The 11823-nt window shown below is 41.4% G+C and overlaps 1 protein-coding gene and 1 pseudogene across 1 annotated transcript; both read left to right on the top strand.

Moving 5' to 3' along the window:
• The first annotated feature begins 3445 nt into the window (after positions 1 to 3445).
• LOC125904285 (zinc finger BED domain-containing protein 4-like) lies at positions 3446 to 6406 on the top strand. The gene is made up of 2 exons (XM_049601617.1): positions 3446 to 4936; positions 5128 to 6406. The coding sequence occupies exons 1-2, from the start codon at positions 4187 to 4189 to the stop codon at positions 5434 to 5436; spliced, it is 1059 nt and encodes a 352-aa protein (XP_049457574.1). The 5' UTR covers positions 3446 to 4186; the 3' UTR covers positions 5437 to 6406.
• A 1222-nt stretch (positions 6407 to 7628) lies between these two features.
• Positions 7629 to 8972, top strand: LOC125905170 (uncharacterized; annotated as a pseudogene).
• Positions 8973 to 11823: the final 2851 nt, after the last annotated feature.

Raw genomic sequence — 11823 nt, 5'->3', positions numbered from 1 at the left:
CAAAAGGGAAGGAAAACACACAGGGGCAGGAAGTGAAGTGATCTGAAATGAGAGGAGATGTGAGTTTCAAAGTAAAACAGGAAACAACATAGCTGAATAAAAACAACCTAAGAAACCTGAGCTGTGACAGCGTCATCCTTCTCACTTCAGGTAGTAATCTAATATTTTACATGTGACCATCTTTACTTTGAATAAAATGTAATAATAGAATGGTGTTTCTGGAAAGGGAAAACAACAACAATGTAAATCAAACCATACTGTGGATTAGTGAACTGTCCCACCCTCAGTGGACATGAAAGTGAATTCATCCTCCCACACTGAAGCCATTCCCTGGTTTCTTCAGGATTCAGTCAGGATGCTCCATGAACAGGCAGCATCAGTATGCTGCGTTTGTGACTTTGGAGCTTCCTGCTACTTTCAGTTCAGTCCTGAATGTTTTATCTTTATCATTAAGATTAAAAAAAGTGCACTGAAATCGCATTATTAGGCCTCTGTATTGTTAATGAGGGTGGAGGTGGGCTGCAAAAAATTTTGAGATTTTCAAGTGGGCCCTGAGTTGACAAAGTTTGGGAACCCCTGTACTAATCATTTCAGCACTTGAGCAGTTCTCAGTTTTATGTGCATTATATATTTTATTTTGATGTATTTCCTGTTGTGTACAAGGACAAGAGAAAAAGGGAACATTTTTGTGACAAACTGAGCCAAAACACCGTAACTCCAACAACAACTAAATGAAATTATCATGTTACAACTGAGTCCAGTACATCAGTAACAATCAAAGTAATGGTAGTAATAGTTTTCTGTTTTTTTGTTTTAATATATTGTGGTTTGAAGTATTATTAGTTCAGTCAGACAACTCTGAAGTGAGAAAAATAAATTATTGAGCATAAGCATGGCAAGCTGAAGCACAGCATAGGGTTCTTGAACATGGCTGCAGCAGGTTTGACATCAGGCTCTGTCTCAGTTTATTCATTCCCTGAATAATGATCTGCTTGACAGACATTACAAGGAATGAACAGCTGACCTCACAGAGGATCATAGAAACAGAGCCCACAGGTGGATGCTGGGGAGGTGCAGTACCTCAGGAGCAGTACGAGCAGCAGCAGCAAACGCAATGGCAAAACAGAGGCAGCAACAGAGCAGCGGTGACAGCAGCAGCAGCAGAATAGCCAGGAATGAGCAGGTAAGCTGGGGGGTTTAAATATCGTAACCTGTTGGGGTGAGGGGAGCATGCGACTGATCAGCTGATCAGGATGAGCACAACTTGAGTAGTCTGCCTGAACAACAGTAACTACGCAGGCTTCACATCATTAATATCAATGCATAAACATATTTCAGGATACAGATGCAGTAAATGGGGAAATCTTAGGAATGGTCTCAAATACTATGAAGCTGAGAATAGCTGCAACCACAATGACCAACAACCAATCAGACAATAACCCAGTCAAGAAGTGTAAACCCAAAACTTTAACTTTCCATACTGTAAAGAGTTATCATGCACAGAAAATAAGCTGTTCAATGAAGTTATCACAATACTAAAATAACAGTATCTTAAATGTAAATAGAATAGAGAAAGACAAATATTCATACCACACACAACAACACATGGTGTACTTGGAAGTTCAGCACAGTCCACTTCAGAGGGCAAGGTTGTTTGATCCACTTTGTAGAACATCTGTTCTTCTTCTTCATTGAAGTACTTGAGGAGCAGTGGAAGAAACGCTGCAACATTCACATCTACAACATTTTTGCTTGATGTTTCCATTTCCCTGAAGATGGTCTCCATCTTCCCTGTCTTGTCACTAGATTTAAGAAATGAAATAACTCTGGCACATTTATTTGCTATGTTTTTGTCTTCCATGTCCACGCCTGTAAGCTCTTTAAAATGAGTCTTCATGCCAGTTGTCTCAAACAGATATGGCCATTCCTTTGTCAAGTCAGAAGTCTCAGTCCCACTGATAATGTCTTTTCTCTGAGTGAAGAAAGTGGCTTTCATCATTTTCTCAATGGCTTTGCTGTCACAGCATCTTTCTCTCCACATTTTTTTAACTCTTCTTGTGTGTGTTTCTGGGATTCAGGGGTTTCATCAGGTGGTAGCCGTGTTGGTTGCCAGTTTATACACCCGTAAGTGTCTAGTCTTCTTTTCTGAGGTGGGGTATCCTCTCCTTCACTGCTGCTAATAACTTGTCTCTTTAAGAAAAGTGAAGTGTTTCCTCTCTTCAGGTTGTCCACTCTGCTGACCATCTGTTTGGTGAGTGAGTCATACCCACTGCCTACAACTTCACCTTCAATGACATCAGTAAATGCCACAGGGTAGGCCTTTGTCATCTTCCTTGCTATCTCACTGATGTGTTTCTTCCCAGGTGTTGGGCACACGGTTAAGATTTCACTGACAGTGAGCCGTATGATTTCAAGTCTCTCACTTTTTGTTGGCCGCTTTCTTGTTTCCAGCTTTCTGATGATCTCAGATGGAATTTTCTGCCAAGGAATTTGAAATTTAAAATGCCAGCTGTTGTCAGACAGTCAACGAGGTGTGATATCCATACTTGAACTACTTGTTGACCGCGGTGAACTTGCAGTTGCTGAGCTTTAATCTGAAGAGTACACAGAGAACATTAGCTGTTATGAAATAATAGGTGGGTTTTCATGGAGCCTTTTTCCTCTTTTGGGACGCTGGTTTGGGCCGAAACTATATAGAAATGACTTGGGTCATTTTTGCTCTTTTTTTGGCCGTGTTCGGGCCAAGACTTAATGCTAATGAGACGCACAGAGTCCAGGCTTCAACACCCATGGGTCCGGTCGAATTTTAATTTTCAGGCCCATTAAGAACTCAGAAATCAAAACATCCCGCGACTGAAAAAGTTGGAGATCTATGGTCTAAGTAACACAGTAGTGGTTCATTGTTTTGACTCTTTGATTCAAGCATTTGCAAGTGAAGAAACATCACTATGCATTTACGTCAACATGGAGCAGAAAGAACAGAACCAGACAACATTTAGTTTCACTGTTTACATGACACAATTTTCATTTCTTTCCATTTAAGAAAATGTTTATTCCACCTCTCTGGGCTTGTTTATTCTGATTGACCTGATTGTAATCAGATTATTTGGCTCCATGTAAACCCACCTACTGATGCAACAGTTATTTTAAAGCCATCCATTTTTCCACATTGTATAATGTAACCTGCATAATTTTGACTCAAAGATCATTAATGTCTTTCCATAAATGGTCAGTGGATAGCATTTTAACTAGGGGTGTGACGAGATCTCGTGCCACGAGATCTCGCGAGATTAAACTCGATGATATTTCTCGTCGCATTAAAAATCTGTCTCGCGAGATTTGTGAGGTATCCAAACTTCTATTTGTGACCTGTGGGGGCAGTAATGCGCCTTTGCTACGTCTAGCCTGCCAGAACCTAAAGAAGGAGAAGGAAAAGAAGAAGAGGAGGAGAAGGAAGCAGAGTGGAATCAGCCAGAATGAGGTCGGAAAATACTGGTATTACCATTGAAGATGCCCTCGCCACTTTCAAATCGTTTGTTTGGCAGCATTTTGGGTACCCGGCGGAAATGATAAATGGCAGTGGAGTGACTGATAAGACACAGACAATATGCAAGCACGATGCAGAGACATATACAGCACCACCACAGCTCGGTACTCAAATCAACAACTGCACCTGTGAAGAAAACACTAACAGGCCAGACAACGCCGACAAACACATTCGGACCTCAACTTCCACAGTCAAGCACCAGAGCCACAACAATAACAAGAGACATAGGTGTTTTCATCGCAGCAGATATGAGGCCATTTTCTGTGGTAGAAAATCAAGGATTTCGGCGACTCATCCACACACTGGAACCGAAGTACACCATCCCATCACGCACACATTTTACCCGCACAGTGATCCCGAACCTCTATGGAGAGTCCAAGAGCAAGGTTGTACAGATCCTGAAAGACGTAGAAAGCATCGCCATAACAACAGACGGTTGGACATCGAGAGGTACGCAAAGCTACATCATAATTACAGCCCACACAATCAACAATGACTGGAAAATGGAAAGTGTTGTACTACAGACTCGCCCACTTTTCGAGTCCCACACAGGGGCAAACATAGCTGAGGTTTTACAGACAGCTGTTACTGACTGGGAGCTTAAAAAACCCAACCACAGCATCGCTATTGTTACTGACAATGCACGTCCATATTACGTGCATTGTTACTGACAATGCATGTAATATGGACGTGACCGTGCGTGAGGCGGGATTGAAGCCGCACATTAAGTGTTTTGCGCACACTATAAATCTTGCAACCCAAGCTGGCCTCGGTGTTCCCTGCGTCGCTCGTTTGCTCGGGCGGGTGAGATGTGTGGCTGCTTTTTTTCATCAGAGTTCAACGGCTACCACGGTGTTAATGTCCAAGCAGAAACAGCTACAATTGCCATCACACAAGTTAATCATGGACATTACAGCGCGATGGAACAGCACGTTGGATATGCTGGCTTGTTACCTCGAGCAGCAAGCTGCCATAGCAGCAGCTCTCACCAGCCCAGAGATAAGACAAAACGCCCAAAGCATTGATACACTTGACAGCTGCGATATCAGAGATGCTGAAGACTTTGTGAAGCTGCTGCATCCTTTGAAGACAGCCACCACAGTGTTGTGTGAGGAGAAGAGTCCCACAGTGTCTGTCATTGTGCCGCTGAATAGCATGATTGAACAGAACATGACACCAAATGATGGAAATTCCACCACCGTGGCCAACACAAAGACTGCAATCCTCTCGAATATTGCAAACAGATACAGTGGGGATACCTTCAACTATCTGCTGGAGTGCATGGTACTGGACCCAAGGTTCCGGACTCTATCTCAGCTAGACCATGACCAGTGTGAGGCCATCTTCCTGAGGGTACAGAACAAGGCAGAACAGTTGTTGCAAAAACAGGTATATACAGTATATCACTTTAAATTGTATTGTGTATGTTTGTCAACTAAACATTTTTAAGAGATTGATGAAGTGTGTGTGTTAGAAACATGAGAGCATCACTGTGTGTGTGTGTGTGTGTGTGTGTGTGTGTGTGTGGAGGGCTCTTAGCTGCTTATCAAATTTAACACCAGTGTTTCTTCTGTTTAAAGACCAGAGCTGAGGAGAGGGAAGAAGGGGCAGCAGGTGGAGCTCACTGTCCCACACACGGTAGAGAGGAGGCTGTGAGAGATGATGAGCCCGAAGTGACAGAACCTGCTCCCAAAAAGACAGCACTTGAGGACCTGTTAGGGAACTCTTTCTCTACTGAGCCAGAGGAGTCCAACAGTTCAAAACAGGCTGAGAAGGAAGTTGAAAACTACAGAAAAGAGGCCTCTATCCCTCTCAGTGGCTGCGCTCTGAAGTGGTGGCAAGAACACTGCTCCCAATATCCTTTGCTGTCTCACCTTGCCAAAGCGTGACTTTCTGTCCCTGCTACCTCCGTTCCAAGTGAGCACATCTTTTCAACAGCAGGAGACATAGTTAATGCGCAAAGATCTCAACTGCTGCCAGACAATGTGGACATGCTAATATTCTTAAAAAAGAACATGGCTGTGTAGTTGCAGCAAGTTGTCAGTGACATACTTGGTCAGGCTCTGTTTGCACAAATTGCACTCTGTATTGACAGAGTAGAACTTTGATTTGGTTTTGCACATAGTATTGTTTGCACTTAAAAAAAGGAGGAAATATTTAATTTTATTATTTTTTATTATTGTTTTATTTTAACTTTTATAAATTTTAGTTCAAGTTTCAATTTGTGGAAGAAGTTTATTAACAGTTAAAAGAACATGGCTGTGTAGTTGCAGCATGTTGTTAATGACATACTTGGTCAGGCTCTGTTTACACTATTTGCACTCTGTATTGACAGAGTAGAACTTTGATTTGGTTTTGCACATAATATTGTTTGCACCTGAAAAAAAAAGAAATAAATATTTAATTTTATTTATTTTATTTTAACTTTTATAAATTTTAGTTTTAGTTTCAATTTGTGGAAGAAGAAGTTTATTAAAAGCTCATGCTTACATCATGCATGTAAAGAGTTATAATAAAACATTTCAAAATGCATGTGCAACTCGATTAAATAAAAGTCTGTTGGTCCAGTCATATATTTTGTCATTGCAGCTTTCTTAAAATCTCATCTCGTTCCTGTGAACCCAATATCGTGTCTCATCTCGTCTCGTGAGCTGAGTGTATCGTCACACCCCTCCTATTAGTTGTTAAACCAATTAGAACCAATTAGAACCAGCGACACACCCGCTGAGGATAAAACTCTGGTTACTGGCAGCTCTATTCTGAGAAACGTGAAGTTAGCAATTTATCAAAATAGCTGACGATTAATTTAACCCTCTGGTACTGTGTGTGCGTACCTGTGTGTGGTTGTGCACATGCGTGAGCGAGCGCACACACACGCACACAGTGTTGATCAAAGCCATAACTATATCATAACTATAACTATACCTGACGTGCTGACGTATTGCGGTAAGCGAGTTGTGTCATTTCCGGTGTTTCTGTGACAGCGTCTCTGTGCTGCTCTGGTGAATTCTAGTAGCCTGTTTTCTCACTTCAGTTGCTTTAACGTTTATTTCAAGTCTAAACCCACACTAGTTCTGTTTAAGCACTTATAGCTCTCCTTTCTACGACTTTCTCGCTAATCTCTTAGCTGTTGTTTGCACGTTACTAGCCTTGGTAGCTACATTAGCTTTACAGTTAGCGATGGCTTCTCCCTCTGCTCTTTCTTGCTCAGTGTGCCAAATGTTCAGTTATGCCTCTGCCTCCTTTAGCGACAGTGGTAATTGTAACAAGTGTAGCGTATTTGCTGCGTTGGAGGCGAGGCTTAGTGAATTAGAAGCGCGGCTCCGCACCATGGAAAACCATTCAGTAGCTGTGGTAGTTAGCCAGCCCCCTGTAGCCGGTGCGGAGCCACATAGCATAGCCTTAGCCTCTGCTAACTGTCCTCCGGTAACTCCCGTTCAGCCGGGAGGTTGGGTTCTGATTCGCCAGAAGCACAGCTCAAGCCGAAGCCAACGGCTCACCATCAGCCTGTTCACGTTTCCAACCGCTTTTCCCCACTCAGCGACACACCCGCTGAGGATAAAACTCTGGTTATTGGCAGCTCTATTCTGAGAAACGTGAAGTTAGCAACACCAGCGACCATAGTCAAATGTATCCCTGGGGCCAGAGCAGGCGACTTTGAATCTAATTTAAAACTGCTGGCTAAAGCTAAACGTAGATTCAGTAAGATTGTTATTCACGTCGGCGGCAATGACACCCGGTTACGCCAATCGGAGGTCACTAAAATTAATATTGCCTCGGTGTGTGAATATGCAAAAACGATGTCGGACTCCGTAGTTTTCTCTGGACCCCTCCCAAATCTGACCACTGATGACATGTTTAGCCGCATGTCATCATTTAATCGCTGGCTGTCCAGGTGGTGTCCAGCAAACGATGTGGGTTTCGTTAATAATTGGCAAACTTTCTGGGGAAAACCTGGTCTTATTAGGAGAGACGGCATTCATCCCACTTTGGATGGAGCTGCTCTCATTTCTAGGAACCTGGCAAACTTTATTAGTAATTTAAATCGCTGACAACCCAGAGTTGAGACCAGGACTCGGAGATGCAGTCCTACACACTTCTCTGAGCTTCTAGTTCAGTTACCCAGCCATAGTTTTCATAGTTTTATACAAACGGTGTCTGTCCCCCGACCACCTAAATTATTGAAATCTAAAATTAAACAAAGAGGAGTTGTGCATAACAGCCTCATAAAAATTAAAACCTCTTCTGTGACAGAAAGACAAAACAGGAGAATTAAATGCGGACTGTTAAATATCAGGTCTCTATCGTCTAAAGCAGTGTTAGTAAACGAATTAATATCAGATAATCATATTGATTTACTCAGTCTCACTGAAACCTGGCTGTGTCAAGATGAATATGTCAGTCTAAATGAGTCCACTCCTCCCAGTCATAATAACACCCACATTCCTTGAGGCAGCGGCCGAGGAGGGGGAGTTGCAGCCATTTTTAACTCTAGTCTGTTAATCAGCCCTAAAACTAAACTAGATTATAATTCATTTGAAAGCCTCGCTCTTAGTCTTTTACATCCGACCTGGAAAACCTCGCAGCCACTTTTATTTGTTATAGTGTACCGTGCTCCTGGCCCGTATTCTGAATTTGTATCTGAATTCTCAGAGTTTTTATCCAGTTTAGTTCTTAAATCAGATAAAGTTATTATTGTAGGCGATTTTAACATTCATGTCGACGCTGATAATGACTCCCTGGCTACCGCGTTTATCTCATTATTAGACTCCATTGGCTTCAGTCAGGGTGTACATGAACCCACTCACTGTTTTAACCATACCCTCGATCTAGTTCTGACGAATGGAATTGAAATTGATAATCTAAAAGTCTTTCCACAGAATCCCTCGCTATCGGATCATTATCTGATTACTTTTGATTTCTTTTTACTCGATTACACGCCACTCAACAACAGTTACTATACTAGATGTTTATCAGATAGTGCTGTCGCAAAATTTAAGGAAAAGATTACTCCGTCATTAAATTCAATACCAAGTCCCTCAGTAACAGAGGTTTCCTGTACCGACTTTGATCATTTTGTCGATAGCGCTGTAGGCTCGTTGACTCTGTAGCTCCTCTTAAAAAGAAGTTAAAAAAGCAAAGAAAGTTCGCTCCTTGGTATAACTCTCAAACCCGTAAGTTAAAACAAATATCGCGAAAATTTGAAAGGAATTGGCGATTAACCAAACTGGAAGAATCTCGTTTAATCTGGACAGACAGTCTCAAAACTTAGAAGAGGGGCCTCCGCAATGCCAGAGCAAACTATTACTCAGCATTAATAGAAGACAATAAGAACAACCCCAGGTTTCTTTTCAGCACTGTAGCCAGGCTGACTGAGAGTCAAAGCTTTATTGAGCCTTGTATTCCTTTAGCCCTTAGCAGTAATGATTTTATGAGCTTTTTTAATGACAAAATTCTATTAGAGGCAAAGTTCATGACCTCCTGTCCTCAGATAGTACCTATCTAACCTCAAACACAGCTGTAAGACCTAATATATATTTAGATTACTTCTCCCCAATTTCTCTTCAAGAACTGACCGCATTGATTTCTTCATCTAAATCATCAACGTGTCTCTTAGACCCCATCCCAACTAGGCTACTCAAGGAGGTCTTTCCTTTAGTTAACACTCATATATTAGATATGATCAATATATCCTTATTAACAGGCTATGTACCACAGTCTTTTAAGGTAGCTGTAATTAAACCTCTACTAAAAAAGCCCACCCTGGATCCAGAGGTGTTAGCCAACTATAGACCAATATCTAATCTTCCCTTTATGTCAAAGATCCTTGAGAAAGTAGTCGCAGACCAGCTGTGTGATTTTCTCCATGATAATAATCTATTTGAGGAATTTCAGTCAGGATTTAGAGTGCATCATAGCACTGAGACAGCACTAGTTAAAATTACAAATGACCTTCTGATTGCTTCAGACAAAGGACTTGTCTCTGTACTTGTTTTATTAGATCTTAGTGTGGCGTTTGACACAATTGACCATCAAATTTTGCTGCAGAGACTGGATCACTTAATTGGCCTAAAAGGTTCTGCACTGAGCTGGTTTAAATCTTATTTATCTGATCGTTTTCAGTTTGTTCACGTTCATAATGAATCATCCTTACGTAACAAAGTTTTTTTTTGGAGTTCCGCAAGGTTCTGTGCTCGGACCAATCCTTTTTACTCTATATATGCTTCCTTTAGGTAACATCATTAGAAATCACTCTATAAATTTCCATTGTTATGCGGATGATACTCAGTTGTATTTATCAATGAAGCCAGAAGAAAGTAATCAATTAATTAAATGCCATAACTGCCTTAAAGACATAAAAACTTGGATGAGCACCAATTTCCTGATGTTAAATCCAGACAAAACTGAAGTTATTGTTCTTGGCCCTAAACAACTCAGAGACTCTTTATCTGATGACATAGTTTCTCTAGATGGCATTGCTCTGGCCTCTAGCACTACCGTAAGAAACCTCGGAGTAATATTTGATCAAGATTTGTCTTTTAATTCTCATTTAAAACAAACCTCACGGACTGCATTTTTTCATCTGCGTAATATTGCGAAAATTAGGCCTATCCTGACCCGAAAAGATGCAGAAAAATTGGTCCACGCTTTTGTTACCTCAAGGCTGGATTACTGTAACTCTCTGTTATCAGGTAGCTCTAGTAAGTCCTTAAAAACTCTCCAGCTAATTCAGAATGCAGCAGCACGTGTACTAACAGGAACTAAGAAACGAGATCATATTTCTCCTGTTTTAGCTTCTCTGCACTGGCTCCCTGTAAAATCCAGAATTGAATTTAAAATCCTACTGTTAACTTATAAAGCTCTAAATGGTCAAGCTCCGCCATATCTTAGAGAGCTCATAGTGCCATATTATCCCACCATAACACTGCGCTCTGAGAACGCAGGGTTACTCGTGGTCCCTAAAGTCTCCAAAAGTAGATCAGGAGCCAGAGCCTTTAGCTATCAGGCTCCTCTCCTGTGGAATCATCTTCCTGTTACGGTCCGGGAGGCAGACACCGTCTCCACATTTAAGACTAGACTTAAGACTTTCCTCTTTGATAAAGCTTATAGTTAGGGCTGGCTCAGGCTTGCCCTGTACCAGCACCTAGTTAGGCTGACTTAGGCCTAGTCTTCCGGAGGACCCCCTATAATACACCAGGCACCTTCTCTCCTCTCTCTCTCTCTCTCTCTCTCTCTCTCTCTCTCTCGTATTCTATTACTGCATCTTGCTAACTCGGCCATTCTGGATGTCACTAACTCGGCTTCTTCTCCGGAGCCTTTGTGCTCCACTGTCTCTCAGATTAACTCATATCGCAGTGGTGCCTGGACAGCGTGATGTGTGTGGTTGTGCTGCTGCCGTGGTCCTGCCAGATGCCTCCTGCTGCTGCTGCCATCATTAGTCATTAGTCATACTTCTACTGTTATTATACACATATGACTATTGTCACACATGTATACTGCCAGATATTAATACATACTTTCAACATATTGTACCGCAGTAGCCAGAACTATAACTATAATATTATTACTTTCAATAGTGTTATGTAAGCTACTGTCATTACCTGCATCTCTCTCTCTCTCTCTCTCTCTCTGTCTCTGTGTCTCATTGTGTCATGTGGATTACTGTTAATTTGTTATGCTGATCTGTTCTGTACAACATCTATTGCACGTCTGTCCGTCCTGGAAGAGGGATCCCTCCTCAGTTGCTCTTCCTGAGGTTTCTACCGTTTTTTTTCCCCGTTAAAGGGGTTTTTTTGGGGAGTTTTTTCTTATCCGCTGCGAGGGTCATAAGGACAGAGGGATGTCGTATGCTGTAAAGCCCTGTGAGGCAAATTGTGATTTGTGATATTGGGCTTTATAAATAAAATTGATTGAAATTGATCATAGCCCTTCTATATAAAAGCCCATTAAAAAAAAACTAGAAATATGCAGAGTAAAATTGAAAACCTGAAACTACAAAAAAAAAAAAAAAAAAAAAAAGCATCAAAATCAGTTTTGTTGTTTTGCTTTGAGGGGACAAAAATGTCCCTAAGGGTATAAGTGTATGCATTTTTTGCCCACAGTGTATTATTGACCTTAGAAAAATTTCAAAACCAAATTTTGACAAGTTACATAAAATTAAGCTTCCTAGCCAAAAACCATGCCATTTCAAGTCATACAGTGAAAGTTATGGCCAAAAAACGAGTGAAAATTTCCCTCAACGGACAAAAATGTCCCTAAGGGTACACCCTCAGGCA

Source organism: Epinephelus fuscoguttatus, linkage group LG17, assembly GCF_011397635.1.
Source record: "Epinephelus fuscoguttatus linkage group LG17, E.fuscoguttatus.final_Chr_v1".
Classification (NCBI taxonomy): domain Eukaryota; kingdom Metazoa; phylum Chordata; class Actinopteri; order Perciformes; family Serranidae; genus Epinephelus; species Epinephelus fuscoguttatus.
This window is presented reverse-complemented; position numbering and strand designations above follow the sequence as displayed.

Bases quoted from the DNA above. Each gene is read 5' to 3' on its own strand.
- LOC125904285 (XM_049601617.1), top strand. From the start codon at position 4,187: ATGCACGTCCATATTACGTGCATTGTTACTGACAATGCATGTAATATG. The intron at 4,937-5,127 runs GTATATACAGTA...TTCTGTTTAAAG, and splicing joins AACAGTTGTTGCAAAAACAG to ACCAGAGCTGAGGAGAGGGA.